This window comes from Pagrus major, chromosome 21 (genome assembly GCF_040436345.1).
Source record: "Pagrus major chromosome 21, Pma_NU_1.0".
In the NCBI taxonomy this organism is placed as follows: Eukaryota; Metazoa; Chordata; class Actinopteri; order Spariformes; family Sparidae; genus Pagrus; species Pagrus major.
Window position 1 is genome coordinate 29,190,703 of NC_133235.1, and position 19,676 is coordinate 29,210,378.

The window sequence follows — 19,676 nt, forward strand, 5'->3', positions numbered from 1 at the left end:
GTTTCCATCCATCCCATCTCTGTGTCATAAAGTCTCCACAACAGACGAGTTATATACGCGTTCATGTTTGTTGCTGCTTTCATACATGTGTAAAAAAAAAAGTTGAGCGCTGCCTCAAAGCGTGTGCTGAAAATGGCACGTCCTTCTTTTTTAAAAAATTCACACCTCGTTCATCAAAATGCACGGCAGCCGCTGAATCACAAACATAAAGCTTCTATCTGAGCGAGAAGCAGAGAGCCGTGAGTTTGATCCCAGCTGGAGATCATCTCTGATTCTATTTCATGGTGATAACTCTAAATAACAATATTCAGCAGGAACATCTTATATTAAGGTACGGTGTGTGTGTGTGTGTGTGTAATCCATAATGCATCACTCAGTCAAGGAAAGAAACTTCAGACCTGCTTCACTCTTTCCTTTCTTTGTTCTGGAAGTTTCCATGGTCGTTTCTGTTTGCAGTGAATTTCGTGACCTTTGGGGTGTTTGAAACCTCCTGATGTCCTCTTCGTAAACAGCTTTCACGTGTTTTCTTCAAATATTTTGAAACTTTTCAAAAACCAGAAGCTTATTTTATTGAAATTCTGCTCAGGTGGGTCTTTCAACCTCTTGGACCTTCTTTTGTTGGTCTTCAGAATTTCACAAAAAAGGCGAAGCAGCACGGAAAGATTCGGTCGGCCGTAGGTCACATGACGACTGAGCTATCTCCACGACAAGGAAGAGGACCTTGTCTTAGGACTTTGTGTTTCTGTGATCGATTCAAGTCTCAAGAAAGTTGTTGCAACGACTGGTAGCTCCTTTACATGCAAGTTTTGTTCTTTGACTGTAATTTGTAATTCTGGCTTTATTGTTTAAATCGCCTGTGGCAGAATACATTCATCCTCATTTGAGAAGAAAGCGAGGGTTTTGGATTTAGAGCAGCAGACTCTGAGACGATCACTGCCCACAGCATCTTTTCGACTCATATAACCCGACCAGCAGGACTGCCCTGGGGAGGAGAAGGGAGAGATCCAGGATGCTAATCCAACTTGGATTTAAGGGCTGCTCCTGGCTGATGTGTCCCGTTGCCAGAAACTAAAGTGGACAAATGTGGAGGCTGGCCAAGAAACAGGACATCAGAGATTGTCGTGCCCCTCGTCTTTACAGGGAGCTGTCTCCATCACAACGTCCTGGATCAAGCTGTGGGAAAGTGCAAGACTGCAATGGGATGAGTGGAGGTGGACTCTGTGTTTACGTCATTGATGCTTGGTGCTCAAACACAGTCAAGGTGGATGGACAGTGTCTACCTGATGTCCAGGTTTTGATATAAAGATGCTGACCATATAATCATCACCGTCTTTTTGCCGCTATTACGCTCACCCCGCGCATGTTTATGTACATATGTATATAAATTCTTGTATATATGTTCTATGTTTGTGTAGCATTCAAACAGTCATTTTTTTTTTTCCACAGGTTGTGTCAAGTCGAGACGAGTCCTTACTCAAGTCACTGTTTCCCCCCCTTAGATACAGCTGTCTTTCACGCATGTGTCCGGTCTTTATAAAGAGGAAAGACAAGGTGTAAGTACCTGTCGACGCTAAATTGAACTGTATTGCAATTATTGATATTCAGAGAAAGAAATAAAAAAGAAGAAAAAAATAAAAAAAATAATAAAAAAAACAAATAACCTCATAAAAGCTTCTTTATCTCTTAATTTCTTATCATTTTTAAACAATAAAATACTGACAGCCAGGCTAAAACAACACCAAACTAAACTGAAAACATCAACTGAACACAAACAAGTCATTCAACTCATCATGTCTCTGGTCAGGCCAAGTCTCGAGTCTTTAACAAGTCCGCGTCCAGTCTCGAGTCGTTTATCGTCCGTCAAATTCAAGTTGCAAGTCATCAAAACGGTGACTCGAGTCGACTCGAGTCCACATCTCTGGGATTTATTAACACTTGAGATAAGACTACTTCTTTCTAATGAGCTGCTGCACTCGCAGTCATAAAATATAACCATAAAATATTCATATCCAGATGGAGATGAAACATTTTCTGTTATCAAAATCACAAATTTAGAGAATCATGAAGCTGAGGGAGACTAAATTTAATTTAAAGAAAATGTTCCACTATGAAAATGCTCTGATATATAAACGGCATGAAACAGAGTTACAATAACCGTCAGTCAGTGGGCCTCGCTGAGAAGAAAACCTGCTACTGTTACACACTAAGTATCAGGAACTTAAAGACCAAAACGTGCATGTTTGGCAGCAGGTTTGAGGATGATTTCCTCCTGCAGAGAGACGAACACACACAGCAGGAATCACATCACAAAAACTGAAGAAAGGGAAGTCTTTCCACCTCCAAAAACAAAAAAAAGAAAAGACTCCACTCATTTTCATCCTCCACCCCACCGAAATTGAAAAGTCAGAGCTCACTGCAGACAATTAAAAGTGATGTTACCATGGAAACAGCCGGCAGAGAATCACCAACAGGCGGGGTTGAGGGAAGGAGGGAGGAGGAGGGGATGTGGGATTGAAGGGAAACGGCCCGTAAGAGAGATTCAAGCTTGACTGAGAGAGAGAGAGAGACAGATCAAGAGTCAGACAGAGAGAGGATGAAAAGGAGGTAATAGATGGAAAGACAGACAGAGACGGAGAGACACGCCGATGGAGAGAAGAGATGAGAGGCTCAGACTTTATCCACACTGAGCCGGCTCACTTCCAAAAAGGCTGTTTACAGTAAAAACATTGTGGCTTCACACTTCTGTTCTCGTACAAAGATCCACACTGCGAGGTCTGAACCTGCAGACCGGCACACTGAGGTCAACTTCTTGACGTGTTTTCACTCAGACGATGCGTTGACAGGTGAGAAGCCGTTACTTTGGGTCATAAATGTTCTCTGTTTAGCTTTCGAACAGTTCACTGAGAGCCGAATCAGTTGACGACCCATCGTACAGACACAAGACGCGGTCAAACATTTATTCAAGTACTGTACTTTCAAGGGTACTTGTACTTTACATGAGTATTTCCATTTTCGAGTACTTTATATGTCCCCTCCACTCGATTTTGGAGGTAAATATTGCACTTTCTAGCCCACCACATTTATTCAACATGCGCCATCAGAGCCAAAGTAGTGGATTTTTAGATGAATATATTAATATACTGTATATAAATCCATTTTATCAGCAGTCAGATATACAGTATATATAAAAAAAACCCACTAATAATTGGTGGACTCAGAGTATACAGTATATACATAATACTTTTTAATTTTACCAACTTTATTATCAGATACTTTAAGACTTTCACTCAAGTACTATTTGCATGAGCGAACACGTTATCTTTACTTCTACTCAAGTGTGACTTTAGGGACCTTATACAACACTGGGTGAGATATGGTAGCTTAGGTGCTTTTCATGACTCTAACTTATGCTTCCTTGCGTCCTCTCTCCTCCCATGACCCGGAAATCTTTGAGTTCCTTAAAATGCACCTCGAGGGGACGAGGTGAGAGAAGAGAGGAGGAAGCGCAGGTGTCTCCTCGCTCGCATCTGTTCATCTGTTCACGTCTTTCTCTGCTGTAATCACTGATATGACACGAATCACTGATGACGTGTGATTGCACTGAGACACCGACCAAATCCTGATTTTGTGACTGTGAAGTATTCAAAACGATTCATCTCAACCTCACTGCCACAAAAACCTCCAGCTGTAGCTACTGGGGCTCCTGTTTCTCCTGAACACGACGACCATCTCCAGATTTATCCGTACTGGAAAACCTTTCTAGAAAATCAGTGTAGTGTGGACGGCCCGGACAAAACAGAGAGTGTGAATGTATTGAAAGAGCAGAAGTCAACAATCATCGAGGGACAGAAAGAAAAGAGAAAGACAAAAGCGACCGAGGGAGGAAAGGGAGGCGTGGTGAGAGAAGGGCGGAGGAGGTGGGAGGAGACCGGAGGCAGTCAAGCAAACCATGAGCAAGCAAAAAAGGCGAGAGGTCATCTCAGGTCACCGGGCACAGCGAGAGAGAGGAAGAGGAGAGAGAGGAAGGGGAGGTTAGGATGGGTAGAAGGGGAAGGGAGGGAAGGGGTCCGTGAGGCCCCTTTGGTTGCAGAGTCACAGTCTCCAATGATCACTTTTGTGACTATGCAACTGGGCTTATATTACTAGCTGCAACATCACAAAAATGACACTGGCAACCGCTAGTTAGCTGGTAAAACAGGGGGAAGAAGGACAGAGAGGACTTGTAAGCAATGCTTCGGCTCAGTCAGTCAGTCAGTTGTGAGTGAGGTTAAAAATAAAAAATAAAAAACATGCCGATATGAGCATAAAAGAAGGAGAGGTGAGCCGACATCCTCCGACCGTCGAGGTGAAAAAAAAGGAAACACAAAAAGAAAAAAGACGGGGCAGGTTGTTATTGTGAAAGCACATCCCCGCTAATAAAAGTGAAAAATATCTCCTCTGCGCTTTCTTCATTGTGTTCTGACCCCGCCGCCCTGTGAGTAAAGGCAATATTTCCTAACTGATGGTGGGTGGTGACGCCCACCAGACCTCTTTTATAATAGCTGTGACCACAAACTCTCACTCTTGATATCTCACCTAATTGATGCGCGCCAGCAGCGCGGCGACACCGGGCCTATATATAAAACCGAGTCGGGGTCTATCGCTGGAGAAAATCCACAGTGAATCAGAGGAAAAGGGGGGGCCGGGGCGGCTCCCACCTAATAGGCAATACAGTATATCAGTTTAAAAGAGGTCGAAGGAGGGGAGCGGCTATAAAGGCGCAGGAGATAAAGGATCACTCCGGCAGAGTTCCCTCAATGCATCCTGAATTACACCGTTATCGACTGGAAAAAATACCCAGGATGTTTGAGGATATATAGATATTTTCTCTGCCCGCATCTCAGGGTCACGAGTCAAAACTCCTGGAGGAGTGAAAGGTTTGAAGTTATTATGCTGTGAGCGAGACACCAAAGCATTCGAAGCCGCTGTGGTTTTAGAGGAGGAGGGGACGAAACGACTCCAGGACCTTCACTTTGTTTGTGTTTTTAAAGAAAAAACTAAAATGTCCAAAAGTCCACACGAACACCATCCCTCGCACATTCCTCTCTGCAGCCTCGCAGGTCTTTAGAAAAGCAAGAGAAGCTAAAGAAATGGCACCCTTGAAAACTTCTTCGGTGCATGACTTCGGTGCATTTAAGGACATGTTTTTTAGGTTGGAATTTCTACTATCTGGTGCCCACTTTTCTGCTTTTTGTTCTTCTGTTTCAGTTTGTGCTCTCCTACCAGAATGTCTTTTTGGACAGTCCTTACAGAGAAATTGTAAGGACATTCTTGCTACAAGAGGAGTGAATACACAGAAGAAAATGTACGGAAGCTACCGGTACCTACAAAAAAAAAATGGCTGTTGGGTTCATGAACGAGTTCATCAAGAATTTCTAGCTTGTAGATGGAACGATGAAGCTACTATCACACAGTTCTGAAGTCTTTCTTATGTCTCTCTATGAGTGGACCTCTTTGGACCAAAGCAAAGACAGTGAGGTAACCAGCTCCTTTGAGAAACCGACTGTAGTGACTTTTTTTTTTTTTAACACATCCTACAAAGTGCTCTTTTTAAGTTCTGCTTTTGGAAATGAATCCTGTTATCAAAGGCCTCTTTCAAAAAGACTTTCAAAAGTTTCTTTAAGGCCTTTCTAAAACCTCACTGCCTTCACTATCAACATTAAAAGCAGGCTTTAGTGCTTTATGTATTTGAAAAAAAGGAGTTCCAGTGAGGTCTTTAAGTGAAACACTAAAAAAGTCTTTATTACCTGGATGCTACAGAAAAATCTGTTAAAAACTCTGCGTGGGTGAAAGAGCGGTCTCGGTTAAATAGCTGCTGATGTGAACTCAGAATACAGTTGGCTGTGTTTGCAGTGAAGGAGGTCGCAGTCTTGTTGCAGGTTGATTTTTCTCTGAAGACACGTATCTGCTACCTTACCATGCCAACAGCACTGACAACAACTACAGCACAGAGCCGTTAGACTAAAACAGCTCACTGATTTTAAAGCAACTGCAAGAAAAACAAGAAGTCTTCGTTTAGTTTGAAATGTTTTTTGTACAGGTTTTTATTTTAAAGCGGCTCCCCTACCTGCGGAAGTCGAGCAGCGTCCGGCTGGTCTCCGGGACGTTCTGGTTGAGCCAGGTGAGGAAGTGGAACTGAGTGACGGTTCGCGTCTCGTTGGTCTGCATGTTCTTCAGGTAGAAGCTGCGAACCAGGAAGTCGTCACACCAGATGTGCTCGGACACCAGGTTCACCTGCGAGGACGCGCAAACGTACGATGAGCACACATTGTACACAAAGAGTACAAGACTCATTGACCATGTAAGTCTTACACCAAAATCATAAATACTTGTTGTGCTATACTGCATATCTATCTAGATTGTTTTAGTGTGAGTTTTGGAGATATCAGCCGTAGAGATGTCTGCCTTCTCTCAAATATAATGCCACTTCGCTGGTGGTGCTTGACGTGGCAAAAAAATATACGTTTGAGAAACTTAACTGCAATGTCTCTTTCCAGAAATCATCACTCAGTTACTCAAGATAATCCACGGACAGTGTTTCATAGGAATCATTTCCTGTCATCGCGCTGAAGGAAGTGAGCATCCACTCACGAACAAGAGGATCGCACTCGTGACAGCGTGCGATGTAAACCATGTCATCTCCTGCTAGCTTAGTTAGCTCAGTTAGCTAGCCTCTCGTCCATGAGTAGACGCAAGCTTCTTTCGGCCACGGTGATACGAAAAGAAAAAACAGTCCATACATAAAAACTGCTCACAACAATGTCTGTGGATTATCTTGAGTAACCGGGTCATGATCCATTGGTCCATGGTCCATCATATTGAGAGAAGGCAGACATCTGTCAGCCGATATCTCCAGAACTCAGTAACTCGCACCAAAAATATTTAATGGAGATGGATAAATAGCATTGCTGGTAAAAAGACAAATGTGTTTATTTGATTTTGAGGTGAACTGTCCCTTTAAAAATCAACTTGTCACTATCTACAAGTGTGACACATGCATGTGTTGCATGTGTCACACTAAAACTGATGTTTCCAGACACACATCAGATAATTAATTACGCAATTATAACCTTTTGGGGATAATAAGAGAAATAATGTTAATGTCATGAAGTTACAGCTTAACCCTCCTTAAACACCTGAGTCATTTTACCTCGTAGATGTGATACAGGTTGGATCCCTCGTCGGGCCAGTAGTGGTAGCACTGCTTCACCCCGCTCTCCACGAGAGGCGTCAGCATGACGATAACCACGCAGCCGTTCTCCCAAACCATCTGCAACCAGAACCAACACCCTCAGTAAGACCGTGGCAGGAAAACAGGAGCGACGTCACCATCTTGTACCTCGGACATCTACTGACTTTAATCAAGGACAGATGAATTGAAAGCATACTTGTAGGCACGCAGTTTCTGAGAAGAAGTATAGATCTTTTTTTTTTTAACCGGAGCCTTATGTTACTTAATGTCCTTCAAAAAAGTTTGTTTAAAATGTCAAACACTTTTCCATTTCCAGAGAGCCGGAGTCATGTTCTTAAAGTTGCAGGGAGCTTAATTTGGAACGAGATCTTATACGAAGCTGTCAACACCTCACAAAATCTGCTAACAGGAACACTGACATGTGTCCTCACTCGCCCACTCATTTTTGGATTTTGGTCCATAATCAGTTTAAAATCTATCGTGTTGGAAGGGTCTGTTTTTGGGGGTGGGGTGAAAATGAAATCTCAGCTAGAGACCGAAACACTTCTCGACATGTTTGCTGTGTTTCAAACTTTGGGATAGAAAAACTACAAGGAAGTCATGGCAGGAGAAGTAATTGCTGTCGAGGCGGTTCCCTCCCCCAGCTGGGTCATTCCACACTGAGACCCGGCACGCGGTCGTATTTTTTCCTCGCTGGCAGTCATATTCTCACAGCCGGAGGGTGGGCTGGCTCTGGAGATCCATTTTCGACTCTGATCAGAGGTAACAGTCAGCCGTTAATGGAAGCCATAAAACAATACCGCTCCCACATCATCGTCTTAGATAATCAAGATGGCCGCACCTGCCGCTCAGTCTGGAGCGCAGCCACACCTTGCCGGAGATTTAACCGAAGTTAATTGCGGCGGGTTTTGAGTTACGGCACCTCCACGCGCCCTCCTTCCCAGCCCCCACTGCTTCCCTTGATTGGTCTCGCGGATCTGAAGAAGTGACGGTGCACTTCTTTGAGAAATGGTGTTAATTTGCTTTAGCTGACAGGGTGAGAACTCGGCTGGCGCTGGCAGGACGAGTTCCCTCTTTTAAACCTGTTTGGTTTGTTAAAATGCAAATTTAATTGAAACTCTTATTTATCGTTGAAAAAAGTTAACTGCACACCGTTGCTCTTCTACTAGAGCTGTGCGTTAACTGCGAAGTATGTCCTGTTGGGGAAGATGTTCTGTAATGTGATGAATGTGGTTTAATAACTCTGGCAGCTGTTGATAGTTAACCGGGCCACAACACAACAAGGAAGCCCGGATAAAAACCTGAGTACAGAAGCCCGTAAAGCACAGAGAGGTCACTTAACGAACCTGAGACGAATCCACAAGGAGCAGTTGTTCCATACATGTTCCTGACTGTCCCGGTCTCCTCCCTGGTTGATAATTGCCTCTATGTCTCCTGATTTACGGCTAATTTTTAGTCCTTTTTCCCATTTTAGGTATCAGACATGGCACTGTGCAGTCTACTGCACCATCACCGACCCTCCTCCACAACCCACATCTCTGTTTCCTTCAGTTCCTCGGTTTGAAGTCGCAAAATCACTTTCTGTAATCACCACAATTAAAGCGCTTTGTTTACTCTGCGTATTCGATTAGTGAACTAACTGTACCATAAAGTTTTACTAAAACAAATACAGTCGTATCTTTCAGTCATCTCGGAGGTTTTGAAACTTCTACTTGAAGGAAAAATCAGGCTTTAATTTAGCTTCTTTAGCCTTTATTTATACAGGACAGGTCGGCTGAGCGTAGAAGAGAGAAAAGTGATGAGTAACAGGTGAAAACTAAAATTACAGTATAACTTTGAGTTTCTGATTTAATCACAACACATTTCACCGGCTCTCTGTGACACTGGATCGGATCATAACTGGCACATTTGTGGAACAATTAGCTGTGAACGATCAGTCGACAGAGAAAACAACAATTTAACAATATCAATATAACTAAATGTGATAAGAAAACTGAATTACTTGCAATATGACGTTCACTTAATGCAGAATAAATGTTATTTATGGATTTTGTGGTGGCATTTTTGTCGTTGACTCAACAACAATAAAAAATCAGAAAAATGTATATTTTAAATGTTTCTATTCTACTCAGGTTGATGAGCGGTAACAGCAGCTGAGCATTGAATCAAGAGCCTGAGATTTCTGTCTCTCCAGCCTGAAGGTAACCAGCCACCACCGGGAGTGCAGCAGGGACACATCTTGTTTGACAAGGGGACGACCTTCCAACACACCCCTACAACACACACACACACACACACACACACACACACACACACACACACACATCCTCGACACACACATATAGATATATATATACGCTCCGACTGGCCAGAATAACTTATCGATCCCGTGGTCTCAGATTCAAACCCAATCCAACATTTGGGACAGTGGGGAAAAGTGTTTGCCGTCCCCAGCATTAACAATGTGTGTGTGTGTGTGTGTGTGTGTGTGTGTGTTGTGTGTGTGTCGTGTGCGGTGGCAGAGGTGTTGCTGGGCAGCGAGCGTGATGGTGAAGGAGAGATTAATAAGGACATCCACAGAACAAGCCGGTCTCCCGCGCGGCTCGCTGCGCTAATAAAAATCAGCTAACTCTTGTTTAAGAGAGGGGAACGTATTGATTTTTGTAGTGTGTGTGCATGTACTGTGTGGTTGTGTGTGTGTGTGTGTGCATGTGCTGTGTGTGTGTGTGTTTGGTCTTACCTGCCAGAAATCTGCCACGGTGGAGGGCAGGGGGCCTTGAGTGGCGATGTAGGCGGGGTTCCTGGGATCGTGATCCATCTGAGGGGAGAGGAAGAAGAGTTGATGTCAGGTTGATACTGAAGTTAAACTCATGTTTGTTTTGTCTCAATTATTCAACTTGTGCTAACTCTGTCTCACGTTTAATTTACCAGGACGGCAAATAGGATGTGTCTTTTTTTTGGAGGATCTCGGCCCCAAAAAACAGCAGCACACTCAGAAAAAACGATTAACAGCAGATGGTGAAAAGAAAAGAAGATGGTGCTGCAAGTTATTAACTCAAAAACTGTCTGTACCCTGCGTATTAAAGGAGCAGTTCACTCAAATATTAAAATTCACTCATTATCTTCTCACCGGGGGTGAGTAGATAATGACTGAATTTTAATTTTTGTCGATAGAAGTTGTCAGGTGAAGTTTCCTACTCCGTGAAACATTTCTGACGGGATCAAAGTGTCCTGGTGCCCTGAGATCCCAAACTTATTTCAAAAGACGTTACTTACACCCCTTTTAAAGCCAACGTCTTCACTGTCGCTGTTAGGCTAAAAGCGTTAGCATGCACTCTGTCTGACGGGTTTGCACATGTGTACCAAATCAATCTGGGATCTCAGGTGCTTCTGGAAACTTGGATTCCCCCTGACGAGATGTTTTTTTCCGTCTTCAGGCTTCAGGAGAAAACTCTATAGCTGTGAAGCTCCGTTGGCGTGTGGATGAGACGACTGCGTTTTCATTTTTGGGTGAGCTTATTCTTTAAATAATAAGCTTTAATAACCTGCAGTCCTGCGTTCCTACGTTCATCCCAAGGACGAAGAAAAACTTTTCAAATATTACCTTCAAACTTTTCAGTGCTCCATTTTAATTTATTTCAACCTTGTTAAGCAAATTAATTCAAGTGGAAATCCCAACATAGTTAGTTTGACGACTTCCAGAGAGTTAGGAGAAGTAAAAGTATAAGTTGGACGACCTCAAAGGCAAAACTTTAAAATCAGGTTAAGTCCTCGTCCTTAAATTTTTAATCAAAACTATTTGCTCAGTCGTAATAGTTGTCTCAACCCTTTAACTTTTCAACTAAAGCCTTCTTTCTTAAAGTCTGTGCTACTTATGAGGGCATTAATCAACCATCTGTCCTGGGAAAGAAGGTTGCACGATGAGTTTTTTATGAAAACTTATAATACAATGAGAATAAATGAGAGGGGGCAAAAAAACTAAACAAAAAATTGCCTCATAAATAAAAATATACCAATGAAACAGTCTGTGAGTGGTCAAGGAGGGCCACTTCACCTCAGCGTACAGCAGTACAGATGATTTAGTGCTCTGCAGCCTGTAATAAACCTCAGCGCGTCATGATATACAACACCCAACAAGTGCAACATGCATCACTGCAGCACCTCGCTGCATTTGTTCCTGTCAGTTTTTGCAAAAATCCAAACAACCCCCCAGAAAGTTCCAGTTTGCTCAGATTTTTTCCATCTTTCACCGTTTTTCATCGTCACAGCTGGAAGCTTCTGTGTGAGGGAGGTGAGAGTTTTTCAGCAACTTCCTTCCCCACATCCTCCTCAACTTAATGGAAATTACAGAGGGATGGCGTAGGCGTCGGGAGCAAGAAAGACAGGAGACGGAACGTGAGGTGAATTTGCGGGGAAAGTGAGTGACACCCCTGCCTATTACCATGCAAATTGTACGGTAAATGTAATAATTGGCAAGACCAATTTAGCTGGAAGCAATTACAGAGGGAAGACAGATAATTTCTGGGGCTTTTCTGCACACAAAATTGTCTTTAATGTTCCTCTGTTCCCTTTATGAATGCCAAACAATAATGCACTTCTAATGAACTTAAAGTGTAGGAACTCAGAGGGAGAGGAGGGGACATGGTAGCGGGGAGGCTGGGCTCATTAAAACATCCACAGCCGGAGCTGCGTCATGGAGAAAAAAATAGCTGGAGGCAGGAGAGTGCACTAAAGACTTTTAAGGTGTTTTTGCAGAGGGTTGGACCAACTTACAGTGTAGTGCATGGCCGGAAGTATGTGGACACGACTGTCTGCTCCTGCTTTTCATGTTTTCCAGTGAATAAATTGTATTGAAAATTATATTTTAGAGAATAGGATAAACTTGAATGCCATCTGAGAGCCACACCTTTCACCCGACATCTGCGTTTGACCTCAGCAGGAGCAAATCACAGCAGCCAGGTTTCAAAATCTGTCAGGAATCAACCCCATTTGGTGTGAAATCCTGCTGTCCATGTATTTCATTTGGCTGTCCACATACTTTTGGCCGTGTAGTGCATATATTACAGAAAATCCAGGCCTTTTCACACCTTTTTCCATCCTGCCACCTTGCACTTCTTTTTTTTTTTTTTTACTTTTGCAAAGGTCACATGTGAAGATAGTACTGAATGTTACAAAATATCATCAGCTCTCCGGAGCTTCAACAGCTCAAAAATTGGTCTAAATCCAAAAGGTCATATTGGGACTAATCAAAATTTAACTTGCAAATGACAGCGTCATGTTTGAAAAATGATAATAATAATAATCTGGAAGGAAGCTGAGAGAAATAACACAATGTCCCATCTGATCCACGGTGCTGGTGTCCAGGAAATTAAAAGAGAAAGACCAGAAAGGACGGAGACGGAGAAACAAATTGGCTTTGAGGAATTAAGACAGACATGAACGAGAGAGGGAAAAAAAGGATGGTGGAGTTAAAAGTGAAGAAAGAAAGAAAGAAAGAAAGAAAGAAAGAAAGAAAGAAAGAAAGAAAGAAAGAAAGAAGATCTCCTTCGCTCCTTTTCAAACTCTGTGGACACAAAATGCTTCCTGACATCTCAAAGTGTCTAAACCCCGCCATTAACGACACCACGAGTGTGTGTGTGTGTGTGTGTGTGTGAGAGAGACAGTTGTCCTCTGTGACACACACACACACACACACACACACACACACACACACACACACACACACACACACTAATGGGGAACAAAAGTGAGGATGTGACAAGTGTAATTATCCACGTTATTGTTTTTTTGTCTTTTCCTTTAGAAGGAGTCAAATTGTGTGTGTGTGTGTGTGTGTGTGTGTGTGTGTGTGTGTGTGTGTGTGTGTGTGTGTGTGTGATCACCATAACTCTGTCTGATGAAGTTTTATGATGGAGCCGACTGTTACTACCGTCTGACACCTCAGTGGGGGTGGACGGTGACAGTGTGTGTGTGTGTGTGTGTGTGTGTGTGTGTGTGTGTGTGTATGTGTGTGTGTGTGTGCGCCTCCAGTAAACTGCTCGCTGCCAAACAGGAATTTGCTGTAATTTTTTTTACATATTTATGAAAATAACGATCTTGTTTGAGATGTGAGGTTTGATTTTTCTCTCCTCTTGCCTTTGTCTCAATATGATGTCAACAATATTTATTTGCTATAGAAAGAAAAAATAATCAACAAACACAAGCAAGTACTGTGTTATACACATTTGATGTACTTGTACTTGTTAACTTTTAGTTCCAAATGATGCTACATTTTTGTTTTTTAACCATCATCGTACTGCTCATGGCAGAAATACTGTCATCATCATTGGATGGAAGAAAACGGGTGTTTTGGATCAAGAGCAGCAGATTTTGAGACCATCCAACCTGACCGGCTGGACCGAAGAGAGTCGGACTAAGAGCCATGCTAATCCTGCTCCTGGCTAATCTGGTCACAGGGAAAAGGGTCCACAGAGACCCGTCTCCACCACAACATCTCAGATCCAGCTGTTGAACTTGACGGGCTGACAGAATGCAGGACTACAGCCGGACCAGGAGAGGTGGACTCTGTGTTTATAACATCGATGTTTGGCGCCTCATATCTATTGGCCTTGGTTGCCCTGGAGACAAAGGCAGCGTTATCAGGACAGCTGCTCTAACCAATCGTCCTTAAGAGACACCGAGGTTAACTAGCTCTAAAAGAGACTGGGACATTTTACCTTTCGCCTAAAGAAGGAAAATAAATCCTTCACACTTTTAATCCTAGCTCTCCGCGGCATTAACTGAGTAAATTGTCGATTACTGTGCAGAAACAGATCATGAAAGTCTTAAATTATAATATTATCAACAAATTAAATATGATACTATTGTGTTATTATCATGGATTAAGATTCACCTTTACCGGCTTCAAAATTTAAGTGATGCTCGTACGTTTTTTCTTCTGATCTGCTGGTCAAACGTCTGGTAAAGTTTAAGCCTAAAGTGTCAGAAACATGGACGCTGTCCAAGTTATGTGTCATCTTCGACGCTGCTCAGGCACAAGAGGACAATCACTGCAAGACTGATTCAACAGGTGCACCACATTCCTGCCAGATTTTCCGACTGCCTCCCTCGACGTGTCAGACACTCTGAGTGGAAACACTGGCCCTTGGACTTATTTCACCCCTGTCAGCAGCCATAACCTGCATAATTTATTTATAACTATATTTCAGCGGGGTGATACTGGAAGGAACACCTGCTAAAAGTCCTTTAAAGGCACTTGTTTTACAGTTGAATCTCTTGTTCTCCGGCTTATTTCAAAACTGAAGTCATCCGGCCATGAAAACCGTAATTTTTGCAACATTATCTACCACTGAAGTTTCATTAAGAAGTCCTGATAACTCCTTTTTTTTCTGTAATATGGCGCTAGTCAGTGAAGAGAGGTGACAATATCACTTGCAGCCTTTTCCATTTTTCTTCAGTGTGGCTCTTTTAAATTCTCAATCAAAAAAAGTCAATTTAAGCGTCAATAAAAGGTGTGAGGCTGATTTAAAAGTCAGTGCTATCAGCACACCACATGCATCTGAATGAGTGTGTGTGTGTGTGTGTGACTGTGTGTACGCATGATTGAGTGGTACCTGAGTGATTGATTACGTCTCAGGAAGTGTGTGTGTGAGGAAACTATTGAGTCTGTTTTAGACTAACTGTGTGTGTTAAAGGAGAAAGAGTGAGTGATTGATTGTGTTTGTGAGTAAGTTTGTGCAACTGTGGTATTACGTGTGTATGTCGGACACTTAACACGGGTTGTGGTTTTAAGCAAACAAGAAAAAAAGCACCAGACCTGCAGCTAAAAGGGTGAATATATTACTTGCTGGGCTGTCATTGGATGTTTCTTTGGGGTTTCAAACTTGCAAAAAGATTATAGTTGGTCTGAAAATGTTGGATTTTGCCCAACTACCTGGTTGATCCTAGTCTCTAGTCTCTAGTCACGCATACCTGAGTCAGTGCTGGAGAAAGGTCTGGCTGCACCAATTATCAATCTAGTATAGGGGGACACTTTGACTTGTATGTATACCTTTAATCCAATCACAATCATCTTGGGCTTCACTAAACCCTGAAGGTAGCAGTGGTGCCCCTGCAAAATAGCGTTGGGGGAAACTTGTTTTTGCACATTGGGGAAGCGAGCTAAAAAAAATGGCTAAAACCAGGAAAAGGGGACAGCAGCTCGCTCGTTTTGATGCGTATCGTTCCTTGCGTCCTTGTTTTTGGACAGAGGACCAAAACATTTATTAATAGGTTTTACAGTTATTGACAGTCCTGCTGGGGAAGAGATCCTGAAACATCTCGTGTTTTGCTCGTCGTCTTTCCTTCAAAGCTCGGCTGAGAAAACAAACTGTTCCTTGGATAATCTCAACGTGTCGCCGTACATTCGTACACATTCATTCTTTAATACCCGAGTTTGTGTGGGAGGAGAGGGGGTAATGTATGCACGACAGGATCTATGTTTTCTGTGTGTGCTTCTGCATGTCTGTGTGGGCGTCTGCACGATGTCATCTGAGTGTGTATGTGTGGGTGAGCGTGCATGCTTTGGCATCATAGTGTGTTTCCCAGTGCGTGTGATCGTGCGCATGTTGCAGCTGTTTTTGCATTTTTGCGTGTTCGTGGCGTTTGAGGTTTCTCCTTTGTTCCTGTATAGTTTTGATTCCTTCTCACACACTCTCTCTCTCTCTCTCTCTCACACACACACACACACGAACGCACACACTCAGCTACATCTTGGTGTGACGCCCAGATTTGAAATGCATAGCGTTTCTGTTGCTTTTAATGGAATACCACTGTATCTGCCTTGGGGGAAACATAAACGTACTATTCCAACACTGGTTTCCAAATTGATACACTCACTTACTGAATGCACATGGCTCTTTTCTTCCTCCCCTCTCCTTTCTACGGGCTGTTTTTTTGCTGCTTAAAGCCGTACTGTGCCGAGGAAAGGCCTCGGCGAGTCGGTGGCGCACCATAACAGTAAACACAAACTAGCGTCAAATTAGCATAACCCAAGGTCAGAAACAATCATTTCCCAAGACCCCACAGATCAATTCTGTTTTCACAAACGAGAAGCGAGGCGAGATGGCGTGCGCACGCACGTCCTTTCCCACGCTTTCCCCCCGAGCGAATACTCGCCTGGGGTGTTTGCTGTAAAACAATCATTAATATTCATGGCGCAGAACATACACACTAGCGTGCGGCTGCCGCTGAAGCTAAGCAAGCGTTGCATCAAAATGTATATTGTACGACGGTAGGCTGCCTTTGTTCCTGCGACGCCCCGTGGGGACCGCGGGAGCCCAGAGTATCGGCGGCGTGGAGCACAGAGTTAGAATGCAGAGGATGTACTCACGATTGGGCTGGCGTTGATGTAATCAGAGTTGCCTTGGCTGTTCTCCACCTTCAAGGTGATTCGGGAGTGATCATCTGGAACACAAATGGAGGAATTCAGCACGTTTTGTCTCAGGAATACAGGAGCTCAGTCGGTATGTCACATGCATTGTAATTAGGTATTTCTCTGCATATCTGTCGAGTATACAAGACCTCGCTCAGTGTAGCCTTGACGTACATTTCCGCAAGTACGTTTCCATGACCGAAAGAGTTTATTAACCTTCGGTGTGTCAAGACTTTCAGCTCAGAATAGATCTAGGTTCATTTTTAAGTCTATCTGCGGACTCACAGTAGCTGCAAAACACGCCTACTACATGACACACCCTCGACAAGGTTAGGTTCAGGCACCGACACTACTTGGTCAGGGTTAGGGTGTGTCATGTAGTCGAGTGTCGACTATGAGACTCCAGCTGGAATATATATTACTCCCTGACTTTTGCTGTCTAGAAGGCACCTCTTACTATTCAGCACCACTCCAGAAAGGCAGTCATCCAGGAGTAAGCAGTTCACCAAAGGGCAAAAACTAGATAATCTTGCAGCCAAAGGTTAAGATCTGAAACTGGACTGAATTTAAAGCTTACAGGAGATCCAAAAGTTTTACAAAAAATACCACATCTTTCAAACTATACAAAATATTTGTATACTAAAGGATGCACAATCCATCTGTCACTCAGTTTAAACATTAATAAGGTTGATAGCAAATCCAAGAGTTGGAGCAAATGCAGTCCATTCACCAGAATACAATGTTGGCAGTTTACATTTCTACGTTTTACATTACATACTGTATATATGAGCTGTTGGGGGGGGAGGAGGAGATGGTGGTGGCATCATACCGAGGCTGCCAAGCAAGCGACGCTCGTTCAACATTTGTTGAACGAACGCCGCTCGTTGAAGTATGAAACTGGATACTTTTAATGAGACATCGGGACATTTTCTGGACTTGCTTGTGGCGACAAACATGGATATTTTTGACAAGACATCGGGACATTTCCAGCTGTGTTCGTGGTGACAAAACTACAGGTTTTTTAACAAGATGTCAGGACATTTTCAGCTCAGTAACTTTAAGCCAAGACATCTTTCCTAACCCTAATCAACTGTTTATTTATCCTCAACCTAACCAGACCACAAGCACAGCATGGTCACAACATGAAATTGTAAAAACAGAGAGTAACAGAAAGTTTCAACACATCTGTGGTTTGCAGAAAAATAAATGTGGGTACATTTAAAATAAATTCAAGAGTTGAGGAGGACTGAACGTTTGAGGAGGACAAATTTCGTTAGGCTTTAGGAGAATCAGCCCTCCGTCGTCTCTGGTCCTCAGCCATCGAGAGGGACAAAATTTTTCAGTTTGTTCATTTCGCTCTCGCCAGCAGAAGTCTCCAGTGATAGTGGCACACCAGTTTTGAAATTTTTTCTCGCAGAAAGCCAGTGGTGCTTCAAATAGGAAGCACAATTTATTCCTGACAAACTGCTTTCCCTGCTGACAACCTGGATTTCATTAAGCCCGGTGCCTGGTGGAGAGAGAATGGGACAGCACTTTTTTAGATGGGCTATTTCCACAGAAGCTTAGAAATTTTAATCATTGATGAGGTCGGTGCAGGAGAGCTTTAATAGAAAACTAATTTACAACCCTTCTGCTCACTGCATCTGCTCCTGGTTCCTGATAATAGGAGACCCGGGCTCAGAGTATAACGGGGAGTGTAGTCGAGAGGTGGTGAGGTGTAATGTCGCTGTGTTTGGAGGACTGACATCAGGGGGTGTAACGGATGAATTTCGGTTTCCACTCAGAAATGAAAGTTTTTCTGTGCTCCATTAACCAGGAGGAGATAATGCTGTCCGTCTGTTATCCTGCTAAAAGTGGTCATTTTATCAGCTTTGATCATGCAAACGGTTTAACGACAGAGAAAATTATAAAGTAGATCACAGAGTTGGTGGTTAAATAAAGTCCTGCATATTACACACTGAGCCTCACAGCTACAGTCTGTAAACAAGGACATTATTTTGGTGCTCGTAACACCATTAAAGGCACATTACGCAATGGAAGCTTTTACAAGATATGTAACTTGGGCAACAACTGAAAGGCAGATCATTAAGTTATCTATCTTTGAATTCAAAGATAAAATGATGATGGAGGCTTTTAAAGGCCATATGTTTAAATATGGGGAAGCCTTTTTTGTTGTTCTTTATCAAGACACAAACTTCTTCCACTCCAGCCAAGTGTAAACATGTTATAATTAATATATTTGCACATATGGCAAATCTGATCTATAGCTATCTAAAGCGATCTAAATCTATAGCTTCAGCACAGAACTACAGTAGGATCATATCCTTCTTGGATGTTGTCACACCATATAGCCAAAAGTAAATATGGCCACGTATGATATGCAAATCACAGTAGCTGCTTATTGGTACAAAATTCACATTATCATAATTTTCATATTTTTTTAAGTGATAATCAAATGCAAAAATGACAAAACTCACATTGCAAACGCAATATCTGTCAAAATAATTGCAATACGTTTATTTTTTTGCTCAACGTTCAGCTCTATTTTTGATTTGGAGCTGCACATGCTGAGGCCACATGCTGATTTTTCATGATGAGAATTACTGAATATCAAGGCTCATTGTAAAGCTCGCCCACTGATCACTATCAAGGCTGATACAATCCAACCAAGAAACACAGCGTGCTAAGAAAAGACAAAACAATGTATGGCTTACATGCTACAACAGCAGTGGAGCGGTTCTTCTTGGCGTTGCCGTCCTTCATGCCGACGGTGCAGGCGTTGGGTTCTGCCTGATAGGCGCACAGCGCCTCCCACTCCTTCTCCAGGCGGTCCTTGTTCTTCAGGTGATCCTCCATGTAAGACTGAAGGAGAAGAGAGAGAAGAGGAGGTGAGAAAAAACAGAGCTGGAGATACAACAAAGGGTTAGATAGATTTCATAACCAACATCTACTGGTGCATGTTGATTTTTAGGATTATTAATGTTTGGTGAGGGCCGTCTCTGTCCTCCTGATGAACGAGGAAGAAAAGCCTGT

At 42.9% G+C, this 19,676-nt stretch overlaps 1 protein-coding gene across 2 annotated transcripts in view; it reads right to left on the reverse strand.

Annotated features, from left to right (window-relative positions):
- The window catches only part of LOC141017191 (receptor-type tyrosine-protein phosphatase N2-like), a 214,152-nt gene that overhangs the window by 20,064 nt on the left and 174,412 nt on the right, over positions 1-19,676 (reverse strand). For both annotated transcript variants that reach the window (XM_073491840.1, XM_073491839.1), the window contains exons 15-19: positions 19,358-19,505; positions 16,602-16,675; positions 9,972-10,049; positions 7,190-7,309; positions 6,107-6,273 (exon numbers count right to left, since the gene is read on the reverse strand). In XM_073491840.1, the coding sequence (XP_073347941.1) occupies positions 6,107-6,273; positions 7,190-7,309; positions 9,972-10,049; positions 16,602-16,675; positions 19,358-19,505 (587 nt within the window). The remainder of the gene's footprint in view (positions 1-6,106; positions 6,274-7,189; positions 7,310-9,971; positions 10,050-16,601; positions 16,676-19,357; positions 19,506-19,676) is intronic.